At 41.6% G+C, this 18,302-nt stretch overlaps 1 protein-coding gene across 1 annotated transcript; it reads left to right on the top strand.

Moving 5' to 3' along the window:
• The first annotated feature begins 765 nt into the window (after positions 1 to 765).
• On the top strand, positions 766 to 17,734 carry Fbxo33 (F-box protein 33). Its single transcript, XM_051146568.1, has 4 exons — positions 766 to 1,647; positions 12,168 to 12,278; positions 13,316 to 14,001; positions 15,698 to 17,734. The coding sequence occupies exons 1-4, from the start codon at positions 1,037 to 1,039 to the stop codon at positions 15,967 to 15,969; spliced, it is 1,680 nt and encodes a 559-aa protein (XP_051002525.1). The 5' UTR covers positions 766 to 1,036; the 3' UTR covers positions 15,970 to 17,734.
• The last annotated feature ends 568 nt before the right edge of the window (positions 17,735 to 18,302 follow it).

The raw sequence follows: 18,302 nt of genomic DNA, 5'->3' as shown, positions 1-18,302 counted from the left end.
AAGATATAAAAATATTGTAATTCATGCTATATTTGTATACAGGAGTTTGTTGTTACGAAGGTGAATGTACACACTGGCACACTGACCATCTGTGTCTACAGCTCTCTTCAAAGACACTTCAATGACTTTATGAAACTGAAAATTAAAACCTCTGTCTTAACTCCCTAATTTGCTGTTGTTACCACTAGTAATGATTAGCTATTAATAAAACATGCTAATTACACAGAACTTTTACAGACAAGGGTTCAAAGAGCCTTTAAGTCTGGGTACCAGCTCTAAAAAAAATAGAAATCCTTAGTCACTTTTTTCCTGCCTCTAAATACGAAGGGTGGCGCTGTCGTCACTCGTTCCGCATTGGGGCGTGAGAGGCCTCTGCAAATCGGAAGAGGAAAGTCCTCGAGCCGCCTCCACCCGGCTCTCAGCAGCCTATTTCGCCCTACTCTGAGCAAGTAGGTTGTAGAAAGACGCCGCTGCCTGCGGGGCCTCGGGGGCCGCAACCTCAGCCCAGCGAATGAGAAAGCATCGGGACTTCGCGCAGGACTCACGCCGGAGTTCCGCCTTGAGCACGCTGCAGGGGCCGGGCCTATCCCGCGAGGGACGCCGTGCGTGGCCCCGCCCTCGCGCCACTAGCCCCGCCCTCTATCCCGCCGGCGTCCTGGATCACGTGCCGCGCGATCCAGGCAACCAGGAGCTCCCCGGTTCCGGAAGTCGCTCACAGCCGCGCCAGGCTCCGCCCGTCGCCGCTGACGTCAAGCCCAGTCTCTACCACTACCGAGCCTCTGTGGCCGGGTACGGGTAGAGCCACCGTTTCCTCCGAGGCAGCGCGGGCCGCCTCCGGGCCCTGGGTCCGTTCGAGCGAGGGTTTTGAGGTTGTTGACTGGGCCGGTCCGGGAGCACTTGCGTGCGGTACGGAAAGCCGGCGGCTGGCGGCGCGCAAGGTCTCCCCGCCTAAGCTTTTCCCCCCTCTCCGCCACTCACGCTGCACTTGGTTCCGCCGAGGCGCACGACGGTTCCGCCCCCTTCTTCCTTGTCATTGATGTTGTTGTTCTTGTCAGTGCCGCAGCCCCGACCGCCGGGAGCGCGAACCCGAGCCGGGGCCGCCCGGGTGGTGCGGTGGCGGCGGCGGCTGCGGCTGCGGCAGCTGCGCCGGCTGCGGGGCCTGCTGCGAGGAGTGCGCGGGCGGCCGGAGGCGAGCGGCCGGCGGCGGGGCCGGATGGCTCTGTGCGGGCAGGCGGCCGGCGCCGCGTCGCTGCCCAGCGAACTCATCGTGCACATCTTCTCCTTTCTGCCGCCGCCCGACCGGCTGCGGGCCTCGGCCTCCTGCTCGCACTGGCGGGAGTGCCTCTTCTACCCGGCGCTGTGGCCCCAGCTCCGCATCTGCCTCCGCATCTCGCCGGCGGAGCAGCCGCGGCTAGAGTTCCTCATGCGCAAGTGCGGCTGGTTCGTGCGGGAGCTGCGGGTTGAGTTCGCCGCGGAGAATTACCTGAGCGGAGGCGGCGGTCCGGGCGACTGCGGCGGCGGTGGAGCCGACACGGGCACCGGAGGGGAGGAAGGAGAGGCCCTGCAGCTGTCCTCCCGCTGGCTGGAAGTGCTGCGCATCTACTTGGAGCTGGTGTTGTGCGTGCTGCTCAGCATCCGGAACAACAGGTAGGCTTGCGTGGGAGCCTCGAGGGTCTCCCCTTCCCCTTGCTAAGATCCCGTGGGATGCGCCGGCCCGCCTCGGCGTGGCCTTGTGTAGGTGCAGCTCTCGGTCCTGACCCGGATGTTTCCGGAGACAAGAGGCGATAACTGAGCGACACTTTATCAAACACCGTTTTCTTCTTCTGCGCCTCCCAGGCATGGTTTCATTCATCCGTTCTTGGCCATGAGATAGAGCTACCGGTAGCTCTATCTCATGGCCAGGAATGTGATTCTTATTTTATGCGTGGGAGAGTTATGAGTTACGAGTAAGAAAACAAGACGGTCAAGACGGTTTTCCGATTCTGAGTTTGACCTTTGGTGATAGATAATTCTTAGTGAGGAGGTGTCCATGATTTCTGCTGGTGTTCATGATAACAAGACTTAGCCTGTAAGAATTCCTTAACAGTTCTTTTCTTACCTGAAATAGCTTTATTAGGCTAGGCCAGGCTCAAAGAATGGGAGGAAAGCTTGTTAAAATTATTGGGGGAGAAAACTGTCAGACTCGAAGCCCCACCCCATGCACCATCAGACTGAACTTATTCCCAACGATTCACACAAAAGTAACGCCATATAATTTGGGGTGGGGTAAAGAAGCTGGCCAGAGTCTATGAGGGGTAAGTATGAAACTCACTTTGCATCAGGTCTTTACTAAAATTCCACATAGCTTATAACCCATCCTAATCAATATTTCTCTATTGTCCCATGAAAGTCTAGTGTCCTTCAAACTATATTTATGTTTTCTGTATCTGGATATTTATTCCATTCTTACAACAACTCTTAATTTGGGAGAAAGTTTGGAGAGAGACAGACAGACAGAGAGACGCCCTTACATAGTTGTAATTAGAACAGTCAGGGTCAGGGCAGAAAATATTGTCCACTTTACATACCAGAAACGGGTCCTTAATAGGTCAAGTGATGTGCACATTGCTGTGTGACACTGTTTCTAAGAGCAGCGCCCTTCCTTTCACAATTAATATCCCATCATCTTTATTTTAAGTATGTTTGTGAGTAGGTTGTGGTTAATGCTAAGCCATGTATGTCTATGTATAGATTATGGTTTTTTTCATAATCTATGTTTAAATCCAGAGATTAAGCAGGGCAGTAGTGGCACATGCCTTTAATCTCAGCACTCGGGGAGGCAGAGGGATCTCTGAGTTTGTGGCCAGCCTGGTCTACAGAGAGTTCCAGGACAGCCAAGGCTACACAGAGAAACCCTGCCTGGAATAGGTTAGACTGTAGGTGTTATAGCATTGTATTGTATGTGGAAGCCAGGCATGATACAGATCTGGAATCCCAGTACTTGGGAGCTAAAAAGGCAGGGAGATCAGGAGTTCAAGGTCATCTTGTGCTACATAGCAAGTTCAAAGCCAGCCTGGGTTTTGTGAATTTCCATCTCAAGAAGCAAAACAATACAAAAAAATTGTTTATGGAAACATGGCTCCATTATTCCAAGACTCTGACTGGTTTCTAAGCTTTTCACATTAATCCATTCTATTTCCTTGCTTTGACTTTATTTGTCAAGATAGACTACTAAGGCTAAAAATATTCTTAATCAGATACTGGAGGTTTTCTCTCAGAGTTGAATGTAGCTGGGAACCAGCTGATTTGTTCTGAAATCAACTCGCCCTGCAAAGAAAAAAACAACAACACAGTCAGGGGGTGCTAAGTGCCTTTGATTCAAGTAAAAACAACTTCTCACGGTGCGGTGCGTAGTTCTTTTAGGTATCTTAGTAATTTCTGGGTGGATCTATAGCATATATACACAATAGTAGTGTCCTATATTTTGTCTTTCCTTCTCTTTTTCACCCTACCATTTAAGTTTTTGTCCTGATGTACTTGTTTGTGAGTCCACATGTGTCTGTCCTGGTTCCACTATCATGTCTCTGCTAACAGCTGTGAGTTATCCATGATTGTAAGGGTTTTTCTTTCATCTGCTGTAGTAATGGAACAGTACACTGTGGTGGTTTGATAGCATGTTTACCGTATGTGTGTGCATTATTTGTACTAATGCTTTCTATTTTAAAACTGAATCCTGTTGGACTGGAGTGTAGCTTAGTTGATAAGAGCTTTTCTAGCACTGTTTGTTTGTTTGTTTGTTTGTTTGTTTTTCCAAGACAAAATTTCTCTGGGTAGCTGTCTGGACTTGCTTTGTAGACCAGGCTGGCCTCCAACTCACAGTGATCTCCTGCCTTTGCCTCCCAAGTGCTGAGATTAAAGGTGTTTGCCACCATACTAGGCTTTCTAGCACTTTTCTACAGAAAGCCCTGGGCTCAGTTCCCAGCACCACTTAAATTGGGTGTGGTAGCACACACTTGTTCTTCAACACTTGGAAGAAGCAGAAGGATCCAGAATTCAAGGTCAGCTTTGGCTATAGTTAGTTTAAGGCTAGGGTGGGATACACTAGTCCCTTTCTTTCAAAAAAAAAAAAAAGAAAGAAAGAAAAGAAAAGAAAGTAAGTAAGTTATGTTTATATATTTGGAAATAAGTTAATGCCATCTTTATTTTTGGAAGTGTCTAAATACTCTTGATATTTCAAGTATTCAAATGTTACAAATATAAATGAGACTTTTCCTTAAAGCTTTAATAAATTAAAAGCATTTTAACCTTAAGTTTCTTATTCACTAACTTTAGTGAAGCCTGTGACTTTTTTAAACTTTTTTTTTAACTTTTAGTGACACTTGTGATTATAACTACAAACCTAAAATAGAGTATTAACAATGTCACTTAGTAGGTTTTTGTTCATTTTCAAACCAAGTGTTTTCCTAGTGTTAAAGTACAGGTGTGTGTACCACTCCCAATTTAATGATATTGGGGACTGAACCTGTGCTTCTTATATGCCAACATTTAATAACTAAGGAGAAGTATAAACATACATTCTTTATATTTTTAATGTTCTTGGATTTATGATTTCTGCTATTTTTTAAGCAGAAAGCAGAATATGAATCCTACTGTATCAGGCATCCTGCTTCCAAGCCTTGTGCTGAACTGCTTTACACAATTCATAGTTATTTTTCTTTTGTTCCAGATGTGTTCATACCCTGCAGGAAAAGAACTAAAACCTCAACCTAGAGTTGTGGGGTATAATCAGGTTATTGATCTTCTGAGAGAATAACTGGCAGCTTTTCTTGATTTGAATTACATATACTGGCAGAGTGAATATGGCTGCCATACTAGTATCATATATGTTAGCTACAGATGATAATCAACAAAGGTAAAACACAGGGTTTCAGAAATCTTTTCTCTACAGAAGGCAAGAGCTCCTGCCTTGTCTAAAGATGCAGTAAGAGCTCATTAAAATATTTTGTTTTGTTCCTTGGTTTTTGTTTTGTTAGTTTTCTTCCTCCCTCCCCTCTCCCTCTCTGTCTCTCTCTACCAGGCTGGACTTGAACTCACAGAGATCTACCTCCTTCTGCCTTCCAACTGCTGGGGTTAAATGTGTGTGCCACAGCTTTAAAAGTGCGTTAAATGAGTTGAACTTCTTCTGCCGTGGCTCTTGAAGAAATTCTACCACATTCAAAACAAGTTCAGAAATATGTTTGTAGCTTTCAGCCAAGGTGTTAAATTAAATACTTACTTTTGAAATGCTGTATTTCATACTTAGGAAGAATGAAAACCTTAAAGTTACCAGTAAGATTTGAGATAATAAGCCGGGAGTGGTGGCGCACACCTTTGATCCTAGCGCTCGGGAGGCAGAGGCAGGCGATCTCTGTGAGTTCAAGGCTAACCCGGTCTACAAAGCGAGTAGGGCTCGCTACTCAGGGCTACACAGAGAAACCTTGTCTCGAAACACCTAAATAGATAATAAATAAGTCCAAACAAAAAAAAAAAAAAAAAGATTTGAGATAATATATAACAGGTTCACCTATTAAAAATGCTCTTTTCAGGAGCATTCCATGAATCTCATTTGTTGTAGGCAAGTGCACTTCTTTAGCAGTAGATGTGGACATATTAATACCGTTAAATTGATGTTTATCTTTCCGCTCTACACATTTCATATAAGCTTCATATAAGAACAGTGGTTTTTTTTGTTTGTTTGTTTGTTTGTTTGTTTGTTTTTTAAAGTTTGTTACACCAGGCCAGCAAAGTTATGTATGGGGGTGGTTTTTCTTCTTTATAATTCTCTATAATTGCCTCTCCTTACTAGTTTGTAGACAGGCCATTTTATGGTTACATCAATGTCATTATCCTTTTTTATTCATATAGTATATGCTTCAACTAAATTAACTGCTAAAAAGAAGAGTTGCCAGGTTTGGTGGTGTGCACCTTTCATCCCAGCACTTAGGAAGTAGAGGCAGGAGGATCTCTGTGAGTTTGAGGCCTGCATGCTCTATATAGTGAGTTCCAAGACAGCCTGGGCGACATAAATAGACCTTGTCAAAAATAATAGTCTTTGCTTACAATTTTGAAGGTTTCAGCTTGGTCAATTCCCCTCTTGCTTTTAGACCTATCCCATTTTAAAATTTTCCACCCTCCAGAATTGCGCAGGCCTACTTTAGCTATGGACTTTGAGAATAATCCGTATCCAAATTTCAGCAGTATTTCATCAAAAGGTCAATTAGTAAATCTTAGATTTGGTCTTGTTATTTAACATACACAGGTAAGGAGTCATGTTGTGAGCACTCAGAAATAGTATACACCAGGCCCTGCTACAGCTGGGGAGACGGCTTCATGAGAGGAACATCTGCTGCAGGAGCTTGAGGACCTGAGCTGAAGTCCTCAACATCATGTAGCCTCATCACGGGGGCAGGAACATGGAGATCCTGGGAACTCACAGGCCAGCCTGCTTAGCAGAAAAGACGGTCTTCCTGTTCAATGAAAGACACAAGATAGTAGAAGAAGACATCAGCATCCTCCTGGCCTCAGTGTGCATGCACATGCAGATGAGCACACACTGCATACACCACACCATGACTTAAGTTGCAACAGTAGATAGAGTGGTACATAAAGACCTCTTTGGAGAGGCATTTAGAGCTGTAGTGTGAGTGACTAGAGTTGCCTGTGTGTCTCAGAGCAAGTAACATTCCAAGTACACGGAGCAGTTCATGGCCTGAACCTGACAGAATTTTTATCTGGAAAGAGTGTCAGGAAAATCTCTGAGAGGCAGACGGGAAGAATGATGGAGCTTATAGGAGATTGTCTTATTCATTTATTCCTGTGAAAAGATACAGTGGCCAAGGCAACTCTTATTTTTTAAAAAGGTGTTTAATTGGAGCTTGCTTACAGTTTGAGAGGGTTAGCTCATTATCATCATGGCAGGCAGGCAGCATGCATGGTGCTGGAGAAGTAGCTGAGAGTTTTATATCCTGATACACAGAGAGCATGTAGAGAGACACTGGACCTGGCTTCAGTTTTTGAAACCTCAAAGCCTATCCCTAGCAACACTCTTCCTAATCCTTTTCAAACAGTTCATCAGCTAGGACTAAGCCCAAAAATACATGATCCTGTGGGGGAGGGGAGGGCTCATTCAAACCTCCACAACAGTATTACAAGAACAAAAAAGTCTTCAAAAATTTTAGGGACAAGTCATGAATGAGGGAGGAGCTGGCAAGGCTCCTTCCTTGAGGATTTATGATAGATTAAAGGTAACGAGGACAGAGGGGCATTTACTTGAGTGTTAACACCTTCTGGTACTCTGCCCATGCTCTGGACCTATCAGCCTTTTGTCATGGAAGGGGAACTCCTGGACACCATCTCACCGTGAGGGTTTGTGTGCCTGTAATAGTTGCCACTATTACGGTGCCCATACAACTCTAAACAACTCCTCCGCTCTGAACAACCCTTCAGTCATGTTCCTGAAAGCAATCTTAATGAAACTCATTGAGTTATTTCAAAAAGGGCGAAGGGGTATCGTTTGTGATTATGACAGGTGGAACTAGAGGGAGAGTGAGGCAGGGGAAGGGGTAAAGGCTTTCAGGGAAAATGTACATCATTGCGTAGGGCGAAGGTGCTGGGAATGCCTTATTTGCATGAAGAGGAATTGCACATGCTTACTAGACATGACCTTAGGGAAAGAGGACATTTAAACTCCAACCTGTGCTAGGCTACATGACCACCTCAACAGACATACAGGCCCAGGGCAGAGAGGAGGAGTCCTACTCTTGCCAATCTCTAGATGAGATTTTTGGAGTTTTGACATGCCTAGACCTCACACTTACTCCAGGCGGGCTCCTGGGCTCCACAGGGGGAATTAGTTGGGAAGTGAAAGAGAATCATGTGAGTGGAAAGGGAATAAGAAAAGGATAGTGGGAATTAATATGATCAAAACATACTATGTAAATGTATAAAATGTCATAAAATCCATTATGTAATTACACTAATAAAAACTGACTTTCAGGAAGAGAAGACATTTTCTTTAAAAAAAAAAAAACTGGTAATCTAGACAATAAATTATCATTCAGTGCTAAAAAGTGTGAGTTATTATTAAAGACATGAAAGCCTCGAAGTATATTGCTAAATAAAACAATCTGAAAAGGCTGTATATGAGATTATTTCAATTGTATAAAATTCTACAATAGGCAGAACTATGGAGGTGGTAAAAAGATTAGTGTTTGCTAAGGACTAATTAGAGGTTTATGGATGTAGTTATTATTATTTGTATGTATGCATGCACAAAATGTATGGCACAGCATGTGAAGCATAGCACACATGTGAGGGAGTTGGTTCTTTCTACCCTGCCTTTATGAGGTCAGGCCTGCATGCAAGCAGTGTACCAACTGAGCTTTCTCACACCTCAGATCTTATCTTTAATCCATTTAAGCCAAGCTGTGTCTTTTATTTGGAGATTTAAGATCATGTTGAGTTACCACTGAGAAGTTAGCTTTTAGATACTGCAGATCATTTACGTTTATGGTTCTTATTGAGAAGTGTATGTTAATTCCTTCAATTTGGTTGTAGTTGGTTATTTCCTGGTTGACTTTTCTTTCTTTCTTACTAATTTTAAAGGTTTGCTGGCTTACTGACTAGAAAAATGTTTGATTCTTTCCTATTCTATGTTCATTTCTTTTTGTGAAGTTCTTTTGTTATTGTTGTTTTTGTTTTTCGAGACAGGGTCTTTCTGTGTAGCCTTGGCTGTCCTGGAATCACTTTGTAAACCAGGCTGGTCCCAAACTCACATCTATCCACCTGCCTCTGCCTCCCGAGTGCTGGGATTAAAGTTGTATGCCACCACACCTGGCTTGTGAAGTTTATTCTTAGTTCTTATCATTGTGGCATTCTTTCTCATCTGTACATAGTAGTAATCTTGTGATTTTGGTTTGGTTTATTTGTTTGTTTGTTTTTGTGGTGCTGGCTTAGAGGGCAGGAATTGCTTAGTTTATGCTTATCCTGGAGTCTGTTTAATCCATCCATTTAAGGAGTAACAAATAACGTTGCTAGCTAGAGAAACCTTGGCTTGTGGTTATTTACTGTCAAGGCTTGAAGCACACCATCCTATTCTTTGTTGGTCTTGGCGTTTCCTCTGAGAGCTAAAGTAATGCTGATAGGTTTGCCTTTGTAAATGACTTGGCTCTTTTCTCTAGGCAGTTTTGAATATTCTTTTCTTCATTCTGAATTCTTTACTTTGAGAGATTCTTTTCTGGTCATGTTTGGAGTTCTAGATGCTTCTTAATCTTGGATGACTACAACTTGCTCTGTATTGGGGGGAATTTTCTGCTCTAATTTCACTGAATATGAGTTTGTGGGGGGAGGGGCACATTGTTTGTTTCCCTAATGCCTTTGGTTTGTATTTCAGCACCTTCTAATTCAAGGATTGTTAAGCAGCACTGGTCTTTGGATCATACCCTACAGTTCTTGAGGGTCATAGCCATAATGACGTTTTCTTTACTGATATCTGAATGAGGTAAAATCTCGACCTTGCTTTAATCCCTGATATTCTTTCTTCTGCTCAATCTAGTATGCTGTGCCCTAGGACTATAAGGTATGCCATCCACTGGGTCAAATTTGTTTTGTTTTGGCTTTTGCTGAGCTATTTCATTTCCAAAGTTTCCATGCTATACAAGTTGTTGAAATTTTCATCCTAGTCTTGAAATAACTTCCTTACACCTATTTGAGTCTTCTTTTTAGTCTTGATCGTTTTTAAAACTAAGTGTTTTAAGATAGGAAAGATGTTATCTTCAAGGCTGTCAAATACAAATAGCCAAAACACTAAGAATTTAACATTTGTATAATTCCTGATTGTGTCATGGTTCTTCTTGCTATAGGTAGTTTATTGTATATATGTATAATAATAATATAAATATATATGTAAAAAATAAAAATGTTTATTAAAAATACATTGTATGTCCTAAAATGAATATGCAAAGCTAATATTTCAGAAACTCGTTTGTGTCAAATTGTTGTGAGTTTTTTGTGTGTGTGAGTTTTGAACAAGAAATTTTATATTGATATTTCATAGGACTTTTAGTGCAAATTCTTTGTAACTAACAAATATGAAATGAAAATCCTTACAGCTTAAAAAACAAACAAAAAACAAAAAACAAGTGTTTTAATTCCTTAAATCTCAGCCATTTCAGTATCATTTGGTTCATTTAGTGAGGAGTGAACTTTTACAGCATTCATGTTGCCTTTATATGTCTTGTGTTTCTACACTACAAATGTGCACATTTGTTGGCATCTATAGCTTTTGCATTGGGGTCTTAGTGGAAAATTTCTCTTGAGATCTCAGTCCCCATTGCTACTCAGAGGAAATTAAAGTAGACATAATAACAGTTCAGAAGCAGACCAGAAATTTTAAAGCATAGAAATTTTTTGTAAAAAAAATGAAAGCCACTTATAGCAATGCCTCTAATCCCAGCACTTGGAGGCAAAGATAGATGGATCTCTGGGAGTTCAAGGCTATCCTGGCATACATATCAAACTCTAAGACAGCCAGGGCTACATAGAACCTATCTCAGGAAAGGGAGCGGGGAGGAAGAGAAGGAAAGAAAGGAAGAAAAGAAAGATAATTAGACAGACATCAACTGTGGTAAATGCCTTCTCATACCAGAGGCTCTGTGCTAGTGTGGGCATAGGCATGGAATGGTAACAGCAAAGCAGCTGAGTTTCTACCACTTGTCTCTCAGACCTTGAAAACATAGAAAGCAGCAGGGCCAAGGCTGTCTGTGTTGGTAATTCAGGGCACAGAAACTTAAGTGCTCAGTCATGCCTAGCTGTAAGGGTCCTCCACAGCCCTCTGTGATGGAGCACAGTTCCTCCACATAGACTCACACGTCTATGAATTAGTATCCCATACATAAGCAGTTCCCTGGATTCACTCTGATTCTCAGAGTTGTCATTTGCTTGGTAGAAAGAGATGACCTTTGGGGCTTGTGGATGTAACAATGCAGTGGCTACTACTGTTATTGAAGGTGAAGTTTGACTATAATACCTCTCGTAAGATGACTCACCACCACAGCACCACAAATAAACTAGTGCAGGGTCCCTTCCCCAGCATCTGTGTGCATTGCTGTGCAAATATCAGATCTCCCATTTTAAGCTGTTTTAGGTTTTCTTTTAGATCTCTTTCTGTTGCATATGTGTGGGGTTTTGTCTTCATGTATGTTTATGCACCATGTACATTCGGTACCTGCAGAGTCCAGAAGAGGGTGTTGGCTAGCCTGGAATTGGAGTTACAGGCAATTGTGAGTCACCAAGTGGGTGCTGGGACCCACATCCAGTGAGACCCTCCTCAAAATATAGAGGTTTTTTGTTTTGTTTTAATATGCTTTGACTTAACTAAATGGTCACAAAACTGGGGAAGGTTTTCTTTATATTTCACTTAAAGTGTATTTCTTACAGAAAATAACTTTGGGGCAGTGCCCCATTTTTCAGCTAAGTTACCTAGTGTTTTAGGGTTTGTACTGCTGTGAAGACACTGTGACCACAGCTCTTATAAAGGAGAGCAGTTGATTGGGTTTGCTTCCAGTTCAAAGGTTTAGCCCATCATCATTATGGTGGGAAGAATGGCAGCATACAAGAAGACATAGTACTGGAGATGGCTAAAAGTTCTGTCTCTGCATCAGCAGCCAGCAGGAAAAGAGAAAAAGCTTGAGCTTTTAATGCCCCAAAGCCAACTCCCAGTAACACACTCCCTCTAACAAGGCCATACCTCTCCTTGTCAAGTAGCTCCACTCCCCAGTGACCAAGTAGTCATATGTATTACTAAGGGGCCATTCCTTTTTTTAGATGTCTGTTTGCTTGCTTCCTTTCCTCCTTCCCTCCCTTCCTTGAGACAGTGTTTCCCCATGTAATAGATCTGGTGGTTGTCCTGGGATTAGCTTTGAACTCACAGCCTTACCTTTGCCTCCCTAGTGCTGTATTAAAGGTGTGTGCTACCACTACCAGCTTATTTGAGAAGTCCTTATGATTGACATTTTTATAAGTTAAAGTGCTCTGTTCCCAATGTCACTCATTTGTACCTAAGACCTGTGAGTTCAGAGTTCCAGTTCAGTCACTGTTTTCCACAGTAGTTAAAGCATTTAGATAATCATTTTAACCATTTTCTCCTGTAGGAACCTCCAGAAGTTTAGTCTTTTTGGAGACATAAGTGTTGTACAGCAGCAAGGAAATTTGTCCAGCGCGTACCTCAGCAGGGTAGACCCTGACGGCAAGAAGATTAAGCAGTAAGTTCTGCAGTAAGCTTTACGGGGCTTATGGTAATAATAAGTCTAGCTCCTTTCTGAAAAGTCACAGGACACAATCAAGAATGATGATTTCTGTTTTCTAAAGAGAATATATTGGCTTCGCAGTTAAGCACTTAACCCACAACTGTGAAGGTCCTCATGTGAGCCATGCATGGACATGGCAGACTACCTAGAATTCTAACCTTGGAAGACCTGGAGACCAGGGATCCCTAGAGCAAGGTGACCAGAGGAGACCGGGCCCTTTTAGCAAGGTCTGGTTTGATTGAGAGACTCTGTGTGTGTGTGTGTGTGTGTGTGTGTGTGTGTGTGTGTGTGTGTGTGTGTGTGTGTGTGTGTAAGAGACACACACACACTCACTCACTCACTCACTCACACAGAGCAGGAGGTATAATATGAATCCCAGAAGCATTTTAACCCAGCATTTTAGTGGTGGTTATGTGACACTCCGTGCCATAAGTCTTTTAGGATAAACCATATAGCTTGCTGGGTACTTCTTGATGAATTAATTCTTAATATTTTACTTTATGTGTTTGAGTGTTTTGCCTGAATGTGTATATATGCAACACATGTGTGTCTGGTTCCCACAAAGGTCAGAAGAGGGAGTCATATCTTCTGAAACTAAAGTTACAGATGTTGTGAGCCACTATGTGGATGCTGGGAAATGAACCTGGATAATCTGCAGAAGAAAGTTCTCTTGTGCACAGTCCCTTACTGCTATTTAAAGGTGTTATTTTTCACTTGCCTTTGTTATAAAATAAGTCATATGTCATCAGTCTTTAATTCCATAATGTTAGTTTGAAAAATGTTATTATCCTAAGATGAGAAACATTTCTACATGTTTAATGTATCTTACTATATTATAATGTGAATTTTAATTGCATCTGTAGGTTAGATAGAAATTAATTATTGAGAAAAATGTATCTCAACATTGAATGTCATGTTGCCCGTTTTTAAAGTCACCATTAAAAGATTTAGAGCTGAGTGCTAGTGACAAAATTCTGATATTTTCCTTGTAGAATTCAGCAGCTGTTTGAAGAAATACTGAGCAATAGTAGGCAACTAAAATGGCTGTCCTGTGGGTTTATGCTGGAAATAGTGACCCCAACATCCCTGTCGTCTCTGTCTAATTCAATTGCCAACACCATGGAACACCTGAGTTTACTGGACAACAACATTCCTGGCAACAGCACTCTCATCACTGCAGTTGAACTAGAGCGGTTTGTAAATCTGCGTTCACTTGCCCTGGATTTCTGTGACTTTACAGCTGAGATGGCGAGAGTCTTAACCGATAGCAACCATGTGCCTTTGCAGCGACTGTCTCTTCTGGTCCACAATGTTTCAGTGATGCACAAGTCATTAGACAACATGCCAAATGATGAGCACTGGAAAGCCCTGTCACGAAAGAGCTCCAGCCTTCGGGTCTATCTAATGGCTTTTGATGTCAAAGGTGAAGACATGCTAAAGATTCTGAAACCCAGTATACCACTTGAGAGGGTTCACTTTGATAGCTACGTCACTTGTGTCTCAGGGGCTATTGTTGATCTTATATCCAGGCAGTACGACAAGTTCCTCACCCATTTTATATTGATGAATGATGTGATTGACACGTCCGGTTTTCCAGATCTTAGTGACAACCGAAATGAAGATCCCTTGGTTTTATTAGCATGGAGGTGCACAAAACTCACTCTTTTGGCAGTTCATGGTATGTGGTCTTGTTCGCTATAACTTGATACTGACGTCATGCCTAAAGTATTTTATGCTCCTAAATATATTACAAGTAGAAAGTCACATCTCAACCCCGAATGCTCTCTCTGAGCACCCCACTAATGCTTTTTTCTGCCATGGCTAAGAAAACAGGTGTGTGTCTACCTGCTGTGAATATATTCATTCCAGTCAGAAGATGCCAAAGTGCTTAGCACAGAAGGGGGGAAAATAAGGCTTTTATATTTACAGCCTCATCCTTCAGATTCTAATTTTAATGTATTTACTATATTCTTGAAATAATCTATTGGTTAAGTACATGTTATTTCTTAGCCATTCATCTTAGTTTGTGAACTAGTCTCATTTGAGTGGAGTTGCTATTCTGATGAACTAAGGTAACATTTTTCTTCAAAGACAGTTACAAAAAAAGGCACCAGGCATGGTGTCACACATCATAATCTTACCTCTTGAGAGACTGATGTAGGATTGTCATGAGTTTGAGAGGCCAGCCTGGACTGCATAAGTGAGTTCTAGGCCAGCCTGAACTATAGAACAAGACCTTATTTAAAAATAATAATAAGGCAAGCAAAGAATATCTTAAGCTCTGTATGCTAACTCTTACATTGATTTTGAAACTATTTTTCTTAGCCTGTTATGATTTTAGAGTCTGTCTTCATAATTGGGCCATATATTACAGGTAGTAGCAAGAAACAGATCCATATTAAAAGTAATAAGGGGTTGTTGGTATGGTTCAGTGGATTGAGTTCTTACTGTGCCAATGTGGGACCAGAGTTCAGATGCCCAGAACTCATATAACAGCCAGTGGCCACCTCAAACCCTGTACTCAGGCAGAGAGCATCCCTGGGTCAAGCTGGCTCTAGACTAGCCAGGCGAGCTCTGGTTCCATTTAAGATCCTGCCTCAACAAAGAAATTGGAGAGCAACCAGGGAAGACACCCAGCGTTGTCTTGGGGCCTCCACAGGCAGGCGTATACATGTGCATCCACTTGCAAATACACATACATGCATGCACACTTACATAATACACCCAAAAAATGTATGAGGGGGGAAAAAACAGGAATCAGCAAGTGCCAGGTTATTTAAAAGTTAATTTAAACCAGCCCTTTTAAAGTTTTTTTCTTCTTTCAAGTAAAGTTTGTCCATCTTCTGTCCCCCTTATCCTTTCCCAGAGGTGACCTCTGTTCTGAAGTATTCCTCTGGTTTCTATGACTTCTGATAATGAACAAGTTACCTTCAGAGTTTCAAGTGTCATGAACTTGAGACTATGCACTGTGAGACACCATAGGGAATGATTTTTTTATAATGAAAAATTACAGGTTACTATATATTGTTAATAGAGACCTATATAGGAAATAAAATTTGTTCCTTGTGATACATTATCCAAAGTTAAAAATGTATTTATATACTTTAAATGTCTTTTGTTTTGCTGAATGAAATACCAGAATAAGATTATATACCACTTATCAGCTCACTACTGTATGCTGTTCATCAAGACAGTATCAGACTCCTAGGTAGTCATATTTCTTTTATTCTTAATGTGTTAGAAGGGGAAAGGACCAACATGGTAAATACAAATTTGAAGCTTCTCAAGAAGCACCTACTGAGGAACAGACTAACTTGTCAGAGACAAAATAAAACAGAAGAGAATGACAGAGTTGCCTTTTGCTTATCTTTAAGGTTACACCGTGTGGGCACACAACCTCATTGCCATTGCTCGTCTTCGTGGCTCTGATCTAAAAGTGCTTGAAGTCACCGAAGAAAGCATTGATTTTGACCAAGGTGAACTAGCCGACCAGGATGTGGATCCAGTACATAACCTTATTGAGCAGGTATCCCTGGGCCTTGGTCAACCTTGGCATGCAGTCTTGGACATTGAATCACTCAGTGTCTTCACTGAACCAAATCGTCATTTTTACAGAGAGATGCAAAGCTTCAGTGAAGACGTTTAGCTTTTTTTAATGTATAATTCCTGTGGCTACATATGCAAGTAGGGTCCCATTATGTTTTTTTTTTTTCAGTAGTGTAAACTAATCCTTTTGTGCTGTGTTTAATCAGTATTAGCTTTATAGAATTATAAATGTATATTCTACTTCTTGATCAAAGAACGTAGTCGGGTATTGGTTTTAGAAGTTCAAAGTGACACTGTATAGGGCTTTCACGGTTAATGGCATTGTTACCAAACCTTAAGGACATACAGCCAATGGTCATCTGAGGTTACTGGCTAACTTTGTTTTTCACTGAGTTACTCTGCCTTTTTGACATTTTTATTCTTTGTTTGTCAGAATCCAGAGCTCAGGAGCCAAATATTTTTATACGTATATATATATATATAAATAAATATCCATAGCCTGGTGGATTTGTATGCAATGCACTGCATCTATGTATTCTGATAGCATCTCATTGATTTTGGTTTGAAATAGAAGGGAAGATAGTATCCCAAATGAGTTGTCTTTAACAGAAAGCTGAGTTTAACATTCATTACCTATATAATAATTGATATTGCCAATTACCATTCTGAATTTCATATAGCATAAGTTAGACATTGCTTAATCCCTTTTAAAATGCATTTACATAAACATGAACACTCAAATTGCTGGATTTTTTAAACTATATCTGACATGATTTTTTTCATATGTTACATTCAAGTTAGCTTCTCTAGCCCAGATTTCAAAACAGTAGAGGAAGAAAGAAACCATATTCCAGGGAAACCTCTGAGGCTAAGTCAAAGCACAGAACTGTAAACGCACAGGCTTGCAAACCAACATTGGTCGTGAAATCCCTAACAAGTCACTGGATTCTCTCTGTCAGCGCGCGTGTCAGCTGCCAAAGAATAGATTTACATGAAGAAGTGCCCACATGCTGGCAGGGGCTGGCCAGCTTTGGTCAGCCAGATACTGCTAGATTGTAATATTTAAGGTCGAATTTCGACCTGTGGTACACAGCTGTGCTGTGGCTCAGTCAGCAACCTCAGAACTCTGAAAAAACAAAACAAAAAAAAAAAGAAAAAAAGAAAAAAAATGCACCTGTTTCACTGTGAATAGTGAATGTAAAGGAAAGAAAGGAAAAACCAAAAGCTTGTTCCATCACAGGTATGAGCTGCTATGATACATGAAGAACATTCCATGAAGTATGTTTTAAAACCTTGTTATATCTGAGAGGCTTTAAAAGCCAATTTAACTGTTTCAGGGCAACCGCGGTACAGACGTGGTCTCTGTGAGACTTCCACCTGACCCAAGTTTTAAATGGTACGAATGTTGTGCATTTAATGTTAAGGACAGTCTGCAATAATAAAGTAAGTAGCCAACGTGGGTGCCCAGCAGTGCTGAGACCTGGCTGCTCTATTGTAAGCTTTGGAAACACAATTTATGCAACAGATGTCCAGATATGATTCTATTTATGGAAAAAGTTTATATGTTTTACAAATGGTTTTACCATCTTATATTAAATGACCTTTTGACAGGTGTGCACTGTTTTGTCTCCAGTGAGCACATACCATGCGGATTTTATATGTACATCAGTAGTGTGAATCCACTGGCACAGTGTGTGTAAATGCCAGATGTGGTGAGATTTTATCTTGTATATGTGATCAGACAAAAATAACTCCTGACAGAAACTGTAAGGAAACCAGCTGAATGTTTGACCTGATGACTGATGTTGTATGGTTTATGTTAAATGTATATTCTTTTAATCAATGAATAAAGCATTAAAAAGTGACCATTATGATGTATTTTATACAAAACACAAAAAGTATCAATGTTTAAACAAAAATCTTAGGCTTCGTAGTTTTAAACTTTTTTCACTTTGAAAAAAAGGCAAGCTTGAAAACAGTACGAGTACTATGCCACACTCCTAACCCTAGCTCCTCAGAAGTTCAAGGTCAGCGTTGAGTTGCCTTTCCCTTGCTGTGACAAAACACCATCAAGGCATCTTATAAAAGAAAGTGTCTAATTGGGTTTACAGTTTCAGAGGGTTAAAATTCATGGTGGTGGAGGGAAACCATGGCAGCAGAAACATCTGAGCACTCACATCTTGATCCACAAGTAGAGGACAGAGAGCTGAGCACTGCACAGGTCTTTTGAGACCTCAAAGCTCCACTCCACCTCCCCACCCCCATCTTAGTCGTCGTTCTGTTGCTGTGATCTGTTGCTTGACACCACGATCAAGGCAACTCCTATAAAGGAAAGCATTCAGTTGGGGGATTGCTTACAGTCTCAGAAGCTTAGTCCAAAACTCCCCCAACAAGGCCACACCCACTAATCTTTCCGAACAGTCTACCAACTGA

This window comes from Acomys russatus, chromosome 1 (genome assembly GCF_903995435.1).
Source record: "Acomys russatus chromosome 1, mAcoRus1.1, whole genome shotgun sequence".
Taxonomy (NCBI): domain Eukaryota; kingdom Metazoa; phylum Chordata; class Mammalia; order Rodentia; family Muridae; genus Acomys; species Acomys russatus.
This window is presented reverse-complemented; position numbering and strand designations above follow the sequence as displayed.

Bases quoted from the DNA above. Each gene is read 5' to 3' on its own strand.
- Fbxo33 (XM_051146568.1), top strand. From the start codon at position 1,037: ATGTTGTTGTTCTTGTCAGTGCCGCAGCCCCGACCGCCGGGAGCGCGA. The intron at 12,279-13,315 runs GTAAGTTCTGCA...TTTTCCTTGTAG, and splicing joins GACGGCAAGAAGATTAAGCA to AATTCAGCAGCTGTTTGAAG. The intron at 14,002-15,697 runs GTATGTGGTCTT...CTTATCTTTAAG, and splicing joins CACTCTTTTGGCAGTTCATG to GTTACACCGTGTGGGCACAC.